This window comes from Apiospora marii, assembly GCF_038362585.1.
Source record: "Apiospora marii strain CBS 49790 chromosome Unknown utg000009l_segment0_segment0, whole genome shotgun sequence".
Classification (NCBI taxonomy): Eukaryota; Fungi; Ascomycota; class Sordariomycetes; order Amphisphaeriales; family Apiosporaceae; genus Apiospora; species Apiospora marii.
The window spans coordinates 3,136,252-3,150,458 of record NW_027117381.1 but is presented as its reverse complement, the minus strand read 5'-3'; the positions used below and the strand labels follow the sequence as shown (position 1 = coordinate 3,150,458).

The following is a 14,207-nucleotide window of genomic DNA, read 5'->3' as shown; positions in this document are numbered from 1 at the left end:
GTTCTGACGTGCCGAGAACGGGCTTTGGCCGGCATGCATGCACTTTGCCGCTCCGTGCCGCAGCTGCATAGTTGTCGTGGTCCCCGTTCGTCTAGACCAGTCTTCGAATAATGTAGGCCCTCGCACCTAATAGATGCTTGATCTTCTCGAGAGATAGAACGAGGCAATGATGTTGAGCAGCCGCCATCTCACAGCAAGTATGCCTTTGCTATGGAACAACTCGATTTAAATCATCATATCGCAGAAGACCAACCAGGCGCAGTCATGCAACGTAGTTGCTGTTGTACACGCTAATCATTTATTAAGTTGTTAAAACTGTCTGGACTTTCAAGTCTTCAGATAGCCATTGGAATCGAAAGCTATTATTGCTACAATCGTTGCCCATTACTGTTTCATTGCGCCACATCCTGTGAGTACGTGTATATGCCTGACCAGGACTGCCCAGTTTCTTGCAGATAAGGTTTCTGTCATGTGGCAGACCACAAACCCTGTCTCGTCCAACTACAAACTACAATGCAACGACAACTCCGACCAAACCAGCCAAGACACCACCAACCACCTTCGCGACGCCCTGGGTAGCCGCAGCATTTGCGGGCGGGCTGGTCGAAGAGGCCGCGGCTGTGGAGGAAGCCCCGCTGCCACCGCTCTCCGTGGGCGTCGGGACCGAGGCACTCTGGGTAATGGACATGGACGTGGGCATGGACATGGACGCAGTCGCGTTGGAGGGGATCGAGGTCTGGATGCTCAACAGGGGCTGGGTGAGGGGGGTGGTGGCGGCGGTGCCGGACGGCGTCGTCATCAGGCTCATGGAGCCGGTGACGGCGGCGGTGCTCGGCATGGGCGAGGCGCTGAAGGTCAGCTTGCCGGCCGCGAAGCTCGAGCAGATGTCGTTGCCGGCCTGCAGGGCCTGGCCCAGCTCCTTGGAGGAGCACTTGCTCGTCAGGCACGGCGCCACGATGGGCGCCAGGGACGACTGGGTGGCCGGGCTGCACTGGCACGAGATGTCGCCGGCAGCGCAGCCGACCTTGCTGATGGCGTCGGTGAGGCAGGGGATCTGCATTCGGCGGAAAGAGAGAAAGAGAGTCAGTTTAAGCTCTTCTTATACTTGTTTTGTTTATCTGCGGCGAAACGAAACGACACGGGACCCGAGTCATGGATACATATTGGCAGATGGTTGTGGTCAACAACTTACAGCGCAGTCAGGCTCGCCAACAAAGTAGCCCTGAGCAGCAGCAAGGGCCGCAGACGCGAGGATAAGAACAGCCTTCATGGTTACTGGGTACGGGTAGTTTGTCGAGTAAGTAATCCAAGGGCAGTATAAGGTAAACCCAGGATAAACGAGCGCAATTGACTAAAATTTGTCGATGGAGTAGCGGGGAATGGCAAACGAGGGAAAGAAGCGCTGTAAGGGAGGAGGAGAGTTGAGATCAGGTTGATATAGCATGACCTCGGGCGAGAATGAGGGCGGGCCAATGTTTAGTACTTGGCCGACTGGCATGGAAGGCCGCGCAGGCACTCGGTCATCGACGTCGTTCCATTGCTTGATTGGAGACGTCAATGGCATCTCAGCCAGCCCATGGGCGACGGACAGGACAAGGGGGGATTCCAATTGGCTGCCGAACCGGTCGATCAGCTGCAGCCAAGTTATGAAGCTCTCGACTTGTGTTCGATCCCGGGGGCGTCTGCTAGTTCCCAGCCAGGTACGACTACGCTCACTACCAATACAGGCAGGCACGCGCAGGCAAGGAGGGTGCTAGTTGGAGTGCAGCTGCAGCCTGCAGGGAAGGTGCATGCTTGGTCAATACGAGCTCGGAGCTAGAGGCGGGGGTTAGCGAAGTACTCGAGGCCATCATATATCGGAGCTGTCGCCGGCAAGTACAGCCCTATCAGAGCACCCCCGCATCAATATTCCCATTAAGTTTTGGACGTTCCACCAGCGCCCCCGTCCAGTTTGGGCAGTCGATAAAAACAAGGATCCTCTATTCCAGTAACTACCTAGTAATCTTGTCTTGGAAGTTCCGTCCTAACTTCATCTCCTTTAAACTTTACAAAGGGCTAGGGTACTACGTTGAACAACCATGTCACAATATCGATTCAATACTTCCTCTTATTCTCTCCTCTCCCTGGTAGCCTGACCAACTCACAACATACTCAAACTGAGGTCATGAGTCCACCGTCATACGCTGGCCTTCCCTTTTCCTTGCCGATTGACACCCACGGCAATGCTCGCAATGACAGCCACAATCGTGACTCTTGCGAAACCGTCGAAGTATTCGCCAGTTGACAAAAATCAATATTGGCACCCCGACACCTATACCCACTCCTAACCCAATAGCAAGCTCGTGGGGATCTGGTTTCTGCGCCGGACAATTGGCAGCCGTAGTCGTTGGCGTCGATGACAATGTCTGGGTGGTCGTGGAAACTGTGAGGCTAACTGAAGCTGGAGATGTGACCGTCGCCGTCGTCGTCATCAGGAGCGTTGTCCACGTAGAAGGTACCGTGGAGTTGCAGGCCGTGACGACTGCGACGGAACTTCCCGTGGGCCAGAGACGGGATGTTGTTCGGGAAAACCTTAACGTGCTGTTACATGGAAGAGCCGCTGACGTGGCGTCCGTCGTTTTCCAGGACGTGACCTCGGTGGTGTTGAAAGATGAAGAGGAAGAAGAGAAAAAAGTAGCGGTGAAATCGTGGCTGCTTGATCCGTCCAATGTAGCGCTGGCGTTTCCCGGGTGGCTTGCCGAATACGACCGGCCAGCGCGGAAAGCCTCGCAGGACCTGGAAAAGGCATTCAAGGCGCTCAGCTCTATGTGGTCCGTCGACGCTGCCTCCGACTCGCACAAGCGACGGATGAGACTCGCCGCCAGCGATATGATCCGACCCTGCTCGCTCCCGCACTGGCAGTGAAGAGTCCATGCGTAGCAGTCATGGACAGACGATATTGCGGCTGTAACGGCGTGGCGCTGTTTATTGGGGCGGCAAAGGTTAGTTCTACCTCTATGTGTCTCGTCTCACTCCTTCAGCTACTAGGAGGTATATCAGGGGAAAGGGGGGTTGTCCCTACAGCGCATTGCGGCTCTCCATCGTAGAACTGGGCTGCGCAAACGCCCAGCAGCAGAAACGCGATGACTATAGGGCCTTTCATACCGGATGCGTCGTATCACTAATACAACCAGCTTGATCTCAGGTGCATCAACTTATTATGCATGTAGATGAATGCCTTTATGGATCGAAACATACGGGCCTCAGGAGCCTGACTGGTCTTTCTTATACCGACAAGTCGACAAGTCATGAACCAGAATCTGGTAGTTTGAAGAATATACCGGCATGACAATAGAAGATGTTCGTATCGCCTCGAGATCTCTACTCTTTCAGTTGTGGTTCAGGCCGCACTGAGACTGATTCAGATATTTATAGACTAATATACCAAACGGTCCTTTCAAAAAAAGCGGCACTCTGTATTGACTTTGAGAACTGCAGACCCTGAATTTCAAATATGCAAGAAGGCATTGGTAAGAATCACACATTTCACCAAGAACAAACGGGGTTGTTGATAAGTGAAGTAATATTGTGAGCATTCAAATTGCCTACGCTAGCTAGTTTGTCCAACGCCAGTCAGCCTCCTATGTGCTATGCAAGATCGTGAAAACATTTCGTAAACCAGACTCCCCATTGCCATTCAATACATCAGTCAGCAAGCACTGTTTGGCTGCTCAATCACTTCTTTCTCATAATAAATATATGTATCAATAAATGTAATATCCTATTTCGATAAGATCTGCCATCCACGTCTTTCAATTTAAATCGCGAGGACCAGGCCCGACGCGGCCACCGCCGACATCAAGGCCAAGACCTTGCTGAAATCGCCAGCGCGGCCGCCGGCCGCGCTGTTCTCCTCGATGCCGATGACGGGCTGGGGCTGGAAGCCGCCGGCGATGGGGCGGGTGTCGGTGGTGCCGTCCCAGCAGTGGGACTTGAAGCAGTCCTGGCAGGCGGCGGGGATGGTGGCGTTGGTCTTGAGCATGCTGCGCTGCAGCACGGCGCAGCCGATGCAGGTGCGCCACTTGGAGGACATGTCGCCCGTCGTGCCGTTGCCCATGGTGGCGGCGTTGTAGCCGTTCTGGATGATGGCGTTGCGCTCGGCGTCCTCGTAGCTCATGGTGAAGGTCGAGACGTTGCCCCAGGCCGTGTAGGCCGTGAGGGGCACGTAGACGATCAGGGGCGGCATGGGCCCGTCGGACCGGCCGCCCGTGGTGTAGTTCTTGGGGTCGCAGCCGAAGAAGGTCGGGCGCTGGTTCAGGCCCTTGTTGATGAAGGTCTCGGCGTCGGGCACGACGGGGAAGCGGGTCCCGTTGCTGATGGGCTCCGCCGTGCGGTCGTAGGTGGCGCGCAGGGCCGTGCCGTTGGGGAAGTTGTTGTCCGTGTCGGCCGAGGAGTCGACGGCGAAGATGACGTCGAGGCCGCGCTCCGGCTGGATCAGGGGGTGGATGGGCATGTTTTGCAGATCCTCGCCGCCGTCCACGAGCGTCAGGGTCGTCTCGTCCGCGGACGGGTTGGTCCTACCGTTGTACTTGTAGAAAGGGTTGGGAGAATAGACAGCGATGTCGTCGTTGGCTCTGCCAATGCGATCCAAGAGGCTCTCGACCGCGTTGGTAACGAAGTCGGGGATCTTTTCCGACGAGATGTTCCGCATGGCAATCTGGTTGAACAGGGAACTGCTGGTGCCCATGACGTATCCGTAGTTGTCGAATCCGCTCATGCACTTCTCCTTGTCGGGAATCGCACCGTTCGAGAAGTTGGATCCGAGATACTGCAGAGGCACGAATCCGAACACGCTGGGGTCGAACGAGCCCATCTCCCACGGGTTGAATTCATACACGGTGGAGTTGAGCGCGACAACCTTCTCGTTCGGCAGACGCCCGTCCGCTACCAGTATGGGCAGAGGCTGGTTGGCGTCATTGAACCCAGGGGAGCGCGAGATGGACGAAAAGGTGTAGGAAGGACCGCCATCCTTCGCATTGATCAGCTGATACGAGAGCGTGCGGCCCCAGTAGTCGGTGATGGAAGCTTCGTAGCCGGCATCTCGCTTTGCGTTGACGGCGTCATGCACGTCGTCCCAGTAGGAAGCAGTGTTGAGGATCGAGATGCCACTATCCTTGGGACCTTGCAGGATGGACCGGCTGAATTGCCACAGGTCGGAGCCCTTGCTGCCGTCCCGGAGCTGGGTGATAGTCGAGAAGTTGTTGGCGTAGATGGAGCCCACCAACCAGCCACCGCCCGATAGACCAGCTATGTAGGTTGCTGACTGCAGCAGCCCTCCAATGCCGTGTTGGTCGGTGGAGCCGGCGACGCGGCTGTCAGCGGCGGCCACGAAGCCCGCCCCGTTCATCAGGGCCCTGTAGCCTCCGCCGGACAGCGCGATACCCACATTGGGCAATTCCGTCAGATTCTGTCGGTGCCTGTTGATGTAGGCCTGTGCATCGAAATCGGGGATGTTAGCTCCACGCAGGAAATCGATCATGGGCTGCACGGTGTTGCCGCGCCGCGTTTTCAGCCAGTCGGCTTCCTGCTGTGAAACATTCTGGGCACTGCGAACTGTGGGCCGGGTCGAAGGGCATTTGACCTCGGCCGGCGCATAGCCGCCAGAGGGCGAGTCCGGCAGCGCCCTTCGGACGACCTCTCCGACTTCAGCTGAGACGGAGGCGAGGCTCGGTGATGCCAGGGCCAGCGAGGCCAGGGATAGGAGGGAAAAACTCGTATACATCGGGCCGTGCAGGTGTGTTCGTCACACCAAGAATGCGATGCGTTGGGCCACGCGAAAGAAGATAGTCGAATACGGATGGCAGATCGGAAAGGGAAAAAAAAAAAAAGGAAAGGGAATACTGAGAAATGACCAAAGCAGAGCAAAAGCGAGAGCAAGCAAGCAAGCAAGCTCGAATCTATATTAATGAAGGAATGAGTCGACTCGAATGCGTCACGCAGCAACAGCAACACAGGGTGCACTGCCCCAGCCTGGCAGCCCACCGCGGCTCACACACGACGTAGGATGAAAAGTATGGAGTATTGGTTTCGCTGGTCAGCTATTCCCGGGAGTGCCGGCAAGGGTGTTACGATGGGGCTTTGTCGGTAAATAGCCAGTGAGTTGACGCGCGCATGCGGCGTAGAGGTAGGCTGTGAGCAATAAGCAGGAGGACGCGAAGATGATTGGCCGTTTGTCCAAATGTAAGAAAGTACGGATAATAAAATGTCGTATGAGTTGGGCTTGCAGAAATGCTGTCAATGTTCTATCCAACGTTTATGTGTTGATCGAAAAATCGGCTCTTGGTGTTATGTTACCGCCAGGCCAAGGCTCGGTGGAGTAGGCAATGACCCTTGATGATTTACACCTGATCATGCATATCTTGGTTAGCAGTTGCTATTATCAGTGTTTTTATTTCGATGTCCATGGGTCACGGTCCCGCGGGTAGAACCGTCAAGGAACAATGATTGTCGATGGCTACCGATGGGCAGCAGAGCAGCATCCCGGGTGCTGGGGCTCGAAAGCTCTTACTTGAGGGCCTCTAGTCAGCTAGCTGAGTGCTAGGGCGGCTGCTAGCTGTACGTCTGCTCGTGTAGGAGAAGAAAAAAATAAAATAAAAAAAATAAGGGCCGGCTCTTGTTGTTTGTCGACTGTACAGCAATTTGCGGCTTTGCATGCCAAGTCAATCATCTCCGCCGCATCCTAGTCATGTCAGCTTCGGGTTGGCGAAGTTCTTATTTAGTACGGTCCACCCAGCAGCGTGGCCAGTAAGCAATGATGCAATCACAATTGGCTTTTGGCTCTTCGCATTCATGAAACGGTGGGCTTGCCGTCCCAGAGCTCCTAGAGGCTAGAGGTGCCAGAGAGCAAACTCCGTAACAAAAGATGACAGCATATGTTTCATATTGCAGCCTTTTGCCGAGAACATACCACCACTCTGGCACTGTCGTCCGACGGGTTGCTCTCGCTTCGTGCGTCCCTCGTCCCTTGCAGGAGGAGCTAGTCTGCCAATAGTCTAGGGGGGTTTGTCGTCTGTCGGTCGGGAACTGACTTCTGAAGCGCGGCTCGCGGACTTTAAGGGGTCCTAAGGTTGCACTCTCCGGGGAAGACGCAGATCGCAGTTGCCGCGTTTCCGTGTCTGTCGCTGCTAGTCCCGCATCAGGGCACAACTGGCGCCAAGCATGCCGCAGCCCCTTTCTGACCGCGCCTGACAGCCAACCGTCAAATCACCTTGCGCCCCTTTTGTTCGCGTGTCATGTCAGCCCAACTCAACTCCTCCGAGGCTCATTTCATTCGCACATCGCCACCTCACCCATATAAATCCTACATGACCGCCGCGTGGTGCTGACAGGATTGCCTGAATACGGACATTGCCTCTTTTTTTGCGTAACCATTCATAATCCTCCTCTGTTAGCCATTCATTCGAAAGCAGCAGGACGAGGGAAGGCCTCCGTGTGCTTGCGACCGCCACCATCATCAGCCAGAACAGACCCGAAAGCTAATTGACTCGGACGGTGAACTTTCGAGGCTGGATCGAGGGCTCTGATCTGTTGGTTTCGCCTTGGCAGCCACATAATTGTGGCACAGATCATACTTCTTCGAGTGCACACTCTACAACGCAATGCTCATGTTTCCTGACACGCTCCGGTTTCTGAGAACGAACGCGAACGCCTATGCAGTAACCAGATGTGCTCTTTCTTTCCATTTCCGGGTATCGTAACAATGCACGCAAATCTATGCGATAACCTAGTACACGGACAGCTCCTGTCTCCTTCGTCGCTGGATGGGGAAAATAGCAAAAAAAGTATGGGGGTATTATGTGGGCACAAAATCGTACAATCCATCCTCCAAGCCGGAGCCAACTCCTTCTCATGTTCGCCAGGGCAGCCATTCATCATTCGGTGAGACGTGAAATAAAGAAAATGTGAAAAACCCCCAAGGTCGGTCGCCATGTCCATATCGGATCGGATACCGCCATCTCTGTCTTTCTTTCCCTCTCTTGCGCGCCCGCTCTCTCACACTTTCTCTCTCGCTCTCGCTTCCTCCTCTTCATCGGGTTCGTGGCTCATAAAGTCGTCCTATATTTAGGAGAAAAACGTAACTGGTTCAAGCGGTGGATATCACCTAAACGTATGGTATGGGCCCTCGACTTTCACATCTTTGATGCCTTCCGGCAGCATGCGAAGCCAATTGGCCCAGCTCTCAATGTTGAGAGATTCGTCGGTCAGTCGAATCGATAGGTTCAGTTGAGGCCCTCCACTGGTTTCGGGACTGAACAAAGGAGGCTTAGGTTGGGTGAATTGCAGCGGGGCTAACGTGATTGAGGGAAGCCGCCAGTTCCCGGACATTTGCAGGTGTAAAGGGGACGGTGTTCTGGTAACAGCGTCGAGTCCGTGATGCCTTTCGTGGACAATTCGGGGATAGAGTGCTAGAAGTTTCGAGTGGAACTCGGCGGCCGAAAGTGCATCCAGTGGCCTCTGGTTAAGGCGCGAACGCAACTGTTCGGTCAGTGCTCGAGTAAAGCTGTTCCTGCCGATCAAGTTGTATTGTTCCTGCGACGTAGATGCGGCGATGATCTCGAGGACCCCCTTTTGGCGAACCATCTTGAAAGATGGGTAGAACGGGGCATCGATAAGAACTAATGTGTCCGAACAGGCTTCTTCGAGGGTCTGCTGAAGGCCGTTCCATCGGATTGATGACGCCCTTTCCATGTCCTCCACGCTGCAAGGAGTCAGATTTGTCATCGTACAGATATAATCCCAGCAATGCTCACCTTGCCAAGATCATCTCCCTATTTTCGTCCAAAAAGCTGCCTCCATTATAATACACGACCTTCAAGACATCTCGCGTATCACTGTGGTCAATGAAGTCATTGATCGTGCGGGAGAGCCACCTCGAAGAATTTTTGCAGCCATCGGACGACGAAGGCGGGATCCGGATGACTTCGATCGTGTAGTGATACATTTTGTCAAGTACCTCGGCCAACTCATCCACTGTCGCTGCAACGTTCGAGTCCATATCATCTTGCCAACAGATGAGAAGGACCATGATCATGCTGTACCGTCCCCTATGGGGCCCAGATAAAATCCGAGAAGCGGTTCTTTCGAGCTCGGACTTGATTGAGTCGATATTGGGCAGAGCTGTGTAGGAGGGTGGGCCAGCTGCGAGTGAAGGCATTGTCATGGCCTTATCTAGCCTGGGGCCAGACGGTAAAGGGGTTCGGATGCGGGAGTCACTTAACGTCGCACGGTTGGGGGTGGTCTGGTGGGCAGGGGGAGTTGGTGTCGAGTCAACGTCCATGTCCTGGGGATCTTGTGTGTATGGATGCCGCATGGCAACGTTGCTCGATGCCGGGCTGATAGGTCGACCCGCAAGCGGCACCAGTTCCTGCATCGGGCTGTGAGATCGATACTTTCTCATGGCGTCTTCCCAAGTCATATTGTGGTGATTGGGATGGCACTATAGAACATGTCAGTGGCCGACCCTCCCTCCGCAGTACTTCTTGAGCGGTAACGGCAAGCGAAATACTAGGGAAATCCAGCTTACAGCAACCCGGCGTCGGCGGCAGTCCTGGCAGGCTCCCAGTTTGCGTATCAACGCGGCCTTTTCCCTTTGCTGGGCCGAAAGGGGCCCGGTACGCCGGCGGCTGGCGCGGCGACTGTTGGAGATCTCCGCGCCATCTTTGACCGAGAAGATCGACTGTGACGATTCCACGCTGTAGATTGTGGCGTTGGTGTCAGACGAGGCGTTGGTCACTGCTGTAGCGTCCGTCACATTTGTAGACGTGGACGAAGCCGTGTCTTTCCTGGTGGGTTGGGGTGATTGATCAGGGGAAGCCGGCATGTGACTCTCAGGTTGATGGTGGGGTAACGGCGGCTGCTGTTGATGTTGGCGTTGCACGCTGTGATCTTCAGTCTGCATCTGGCCTTGATGTTGGTCCTGCTGCTGGGACTGCGACTGTGACTGATGCTGTTGCTGCTGCTGCTGCGACGGCGGCGGCGGCGGTGGCGGCGGCGCTCTGGGATCTTCCGACTTGGGAAATGCCTCTACCAAGCTCGGGGCGGGATGCATTGCGCGCGAGAACGGAGAGCCGACTACATCATAGGGAATGTGTAGCAAAGTCACTCGCCTAAGAGCGTGTGCTCCACAACGGAGATATGTAATTTTGTTTAGCAACCAAAAGACGGAGTGGTCGTGATGCCAGCGGTAACAGTCGGCCCAGACAGAAATGAAGGGTTTGTTGTTCTTCCCAGCTGCAAGGCTTGCCGGTAGGGGAGGAAAGGGGGGAGAATCCTTTTGGGCACAACTTTGGACGGAAGTGAATATGCTGCAGATACCCCTCTCTCAAAGGCGCGTGGTGCGTGGAGAGGAAAATGTGCTTCCTCGGTGGAAAAGCCGGGCCACAACCAAAAGAGAAAAGGTCTGGGACGGATAGGGTAGTTCAGGTACCCGCAATGCCGGTTCGTGGAGATGGCGATAGGCTGTCTGAGGAAGCACAAGTAGGTAAGTCAGTGGCAGTTGGTATTATTCAGTATGAGCAGACCGTAGACCGTAGACCGTAGACCTCTCGCTCTCGCTATTTTTTTCAAAGGTCTTTCAGGTGTAAAAGTAACCTAAATACATTTTGATAGCATGGAGAGGCACCTGTGAAGGTTTCGTTCGCTCGTTTGCCGGGCGGGCGGCAGGAGCCGAATAGGTCCCCCGCGCTAAAAATACAATAAAAATAATTGAAGTGCAGGGAAACGGGGAAATGGGGACAGCTCGACGCTCGCTATCAGACCACTGCAACCCGAAAATCGCACTGCTCTGAGAAGATTGAGAAATAGAAAAAAAAAAAAAAGAACAAATTGTGCACCGGAGCAATCTCTGCACCTCTGGAATGGGATAGAGGAAAGCTATATATAGGTATCGATGAGCAGGAAGGCAGACTTCGAACAACCAGAAATATACCTTACCTACGGGTATCGAGAGGTACGTATATTCGGGAGGTTTCTTCAAGACTAGCTCGAATATGTCAAGTCGAGGCGCGACAACATTCGAGCAATGCCACCTTTAACCTCGGTCAACAAGGAGGCAAGAACGGGCTTTTGACAACAACGAGAACGGCGAGGAAACTCTAGACGAAGGTGGTGAAGGGCCCCCAAGGATTTGTATTCACCTAGATTCCAGGTTGAGGCCCAGTCATGGCGACCTGTTTAAGATGGGTGTATGTGTGCGACTTTGCTTGGAAACCCTCTTTACCTTCAACTGGCTACTAGCTCCCGTCGAGGATAAATCAATACCTGATGTACATGCTTATCAAGTGCAGTCGCACCTCATCTCGTCGGAGGAGGAGAGGTACCCGTCGGCAGGTCTGCTACTAGCTACATACCTACGTACTCTACTTACCCAGCCTGGAGCAAGTGATGCAAGGACGGTTGATGCCGTCCCCCTCGACTTTCGCATTCACAGATCAATAGGTAGGTAATGAATGGTAGGTGGTTGTTTTTCTGCCTTTGTGCCCAAGGCTGTTGCAGGAAGCACCAGCCACGTGGGTGTCATATAGTCGTCCTCCCGCAATCCACGGAATCTGACTGCTCAGGTATTTTGGGTATCTATTTTCTTTTCTTTCTTTGGAACGAACCCCTCGCGGGCGCTCGATTTGTTGTCAAGCCCGCCCGGCCAATCAGATTACCAACCAATCAGGCGCTTTGTCCGACCGCTGGCTTCGGTGAGTGGACAGGATTCTCGGGTGCTTCCCACTCCACCCCCAGCAAGGTCAGTCCGGAACTCCAAATCTGGTAAAAAGGTGGTCAAACATCACCCCTACCTCTCTACCTACCCTGCCACCCCTACCACCCCTCTCCTCCCCCATCGTTGCTTTTCCTGGTCTTTTTACCGGGCAAGAAGGGAAAAAAAAGAAGAAAAGAAAAAGAAAAGAAAAAATCTTCAACGACAAGATCTGGTGACATCTTCCTGTGGGGAAGGGGGGAAAAGATGCCACACCTTAGCCTTAGGCACGATACCAAGTCCTCCCCGTCTACTCCGTACCTGCCCCTACATACTTGGCCCTACCTTACTGTACTAGTCTCCTCTTCCACCTGTGACAGACGGCCACACGGACTTGGATCTTACACGACGGCCACCAATCTAATCGGCCACGGCTCGACAGATCTGTTGTTTCCGGCGTGACAGTCGATGCATTTTCCCGCTTCATCACACCGTGCTGCATTGACACTTTCCCAGACAGAGAATCTGCATCGCACCATCTGTCCCTGACAGTCCCCGGACTTCATTTCCCCCAACCATCTTTCTCCCCCCTTCGCTCCTTTCCTGTGAGAGGAGGAGGAAGAGGATGGCTGGCCTGCTGGCTGACTGCTGGCTATTGTTTATCATTGTTGATGCTGCTCCTGCTGCTGCTCCTGCATGCTGTAGGTATGTATGTACTGCTGCCTGCACGATACCCTTCCAGGAATAGAAAACCACCTGCCGTTTCCGTTGCACACACTCCTCTCGATGGGCGCGTATTGCGCTCGGCAAAGATCGGGACGAGCTGCACCACAATATTTCCCAGTGAACCTCTGCGAGGCTGGCGGGACTCGTCTCTCTCGTTTTTTTATTTGGTGGAAACCGCGGCAGCGCCGAATGGCTCTCCGTCATGCAACGTAGTGCCGAGCTGGCCCTTTTGTTCCCACTGCCTCGCCTATCAGCGTCCGCTGGGCATCCATCTGGCTCCCTTTCTTCTCCCTCTTGCACTCTGGTCGTCTTCCTGGCGGGCGGGTTTGCGTTACGAATTGGTATCAGGTCATGGCAGATCGGCCCGGCAATATGCTTTGCTATCCACTACTTCAGAAGACGATGGCTTTTCCTCGCGCTCTCTCTGTCTGTCTCTTGTCATTAACCGGTGAGAGAATAGATGCTTGGTGCTCCGTCGTTGTTGTCTCAAACAGAAAAGGCTATAGGCGAATCCATAGTCGTGATCATCCCTTCCCGTGCGTTGTTGCTACACCTGCCCAGTCGTGCATACGCTTCGTAGTCTGATCTGCAAGCCCCGAGATTACCTTTCGGTTTCCCTTTGCTCTAGACCTAGGACTGGGCCACATGGATGACGGTGACCCAAGTACTGTGTGTCATAATGCTTTGTCTCCTGACCTGGGGGAGGGGGGGCACTCACACTTTCGTGGACATCGCAGCTACGGTGGTCTGCCTTACTGAGACCTGCCTCCTGCTCCCCCTCGAGCGCCATAGCCGACATCCGCCTCTGCCTCAGTCTCTCTATCTCTCTCTCTCTCTCTCTCTCTCTCTCTCTCTCGTTCTTGGATGACAGGTGACTATGCCTCGGGCTTATACCAGGGTAGCAATCGGCAATGGACCGGAAATCACTATTGCTCATCGAATAGAAGATGTGGTAAATCATTACCTAGACGGCGGACTATAGAAAAGCAAGCGAGATCGACTCTTGGCCAGCATGCCAACCCTTGTGGGGGCCCGACCGATTTCGCCATCCTGTGTCCATCAGCTACTGATCCTCGCCCTTCCTACCCATTAGGAATACTGGTCCAGTGATCCTATACCCCTGAGCGGTATTCATACCCTCAGAGACAGAGAGCAGACTGACCGGTTTGCACGAAGCCCCTGAACTCCCGAAACCAAGAACATGACAGACTGAGAATAACCGTTATTACCAACCCCTTCCGCCATAGCTGACCGTCGACTCCCCAAAAGCCAGAGTTTAGTTGCCCTTTCCCGAGATACGCAAAGATACTCCGACGACCAGAAGCACGATAGCAAAGATCGACTCGTCACTTTCGTCGCCACCGGCCCCGCTGCGACTGCATGCCTGGCAGCAGACGACGCCCCACCGGCCACTCGTCTACCGTGACAGGTCGGCCCTCCAGAAGTGCCAGAAGCTTCGATGGCTTCTCGCAGCAGCGGCAGGCCTGCCGGTCTCTTCCGGGATCTTCGGTGGCTTGCTGTGCTTGTCCCCAAGAGTAGCAGAGTCCTCGGAGGTGGTCAGCCGCTGCTGTTCCCGATGGTGAAGAGGTTGTAGCTGCTGGGCCGAGAAGTGCTCGTACAAGCATTCCATGGAGCGGGAGTCGATCATCTCGAAGGGTGTGCCTGTGTAGTTGTGCTTGGCAGGTGGTTGTTCTCTACGGTTATTGGGTTGGTGGGCCGCTAGTAGTAGGGAGCAAGTGATGTTGTCGTATTATCT

The 14,207-nt window shown here is 54.4% G+C and overlaps 5 protein-coding genes across 5 annotated transcripts; 1 reads left to right on the top strand and 4 right to left on the bottom strand.

The window, feature by feature from the left end:
* Positions 1 to 508: 508 nt before the first annotated feature.
* On the bottom strand, positions 509 to 1,270 carry PG985_012526 (CFEM domain-containing protein; the record flags this gene model as incomplete). The annotated part of the gene is made up of 2 exons (XM_066832292.1): positions 509 to 1,054; positions 1,193 to 1,270. The coding sequence occupies 2 exons, from the start codon at positions 1,268 to 1,270 to the stop codon at positions 509 to 511; spliced, it is 624 nt and encodes a 207-aa protein (XP_066680342.1).
* Positions 1,271 to 1,646: 376 nt separating this feature from the next.
* Positions 1,647 to 2,904, top strand: PG985_012525 (uncharacterized protein; the record flags this gene model as incomplete). The annotated part of the gene is made up of 2 exons (XM_066832291.1): positions 1,647 to 1,700; positions 2,281 to 2,904. The coding sequence occupies 2 exons, from the start codon at positions 1,647 to 1,649 to the stop codon at positions 2,902 to 2,904; spliced, it is 678 nt and encodes a 225-aa protein (XP_066680341.1).
* An 892-nt stretch (positions 2,905 to 3,796) lies between these two features.
* PG985_012524 (lysophospholipase) lies at positions 3,797 to 5,761 on the bottom strand (the record flags this gene model as incomplete). The annotated part of the gene is made up of 1 exon (XM_066832290.1): positions 3,797 to 5,761. One exon carries the CDS (start codon positions 5,759 to 5,761, stop codon positions 3,797 to 3,799), a length of 1,965 nt encoding a protein of 654 aa, XP_066680340.1.
* A 2,375-nt stretch (positions 5,762 to 8,136) lies between these two features.
* On the bottom strand, positions 8,137 to 10,087 carry PG985_012523 (uncharacterized protein; the record flags this gene model as incomplete). Its single annotated transcript, XM_066832289.1, has 3 exons — positions 8,137 to 8,737; positions 8,790 to 9,475; positions 9,563 to 10,087. The coding sequence occupies 3 exons, from the start codon at positions 10,085 to 10,087 to the stop codon at positions 8,137 to 8,139; spliced, it is 1,812 nt and encodes a 603-aa protein (XP_066680339.1).
* A 3,640-nt stretch (positions 10,088 to 13,727) lies between these two features.
* On the bottom strand, positions 13,728 to 14,099 carry PG985_012522 (uncharacterized protein; the record flags this gene model as incomplete). Its single annotated transcript, XM_066832288.1, has 2 exons — positions 13,728 to 13,827; positions 13,873 to 14,099. The coding sequence occupies 2 exons, from the start codon at positions 14,097 to 14,099 to the stop codon at positions 13,728 to 13,730; spliced, it is 327 nt and encodes a 108-aa protein (XP_066680338.1).
* Between the last annotated feature and the right edge of the window lie 108 nt (positions 14,100 to 14,207).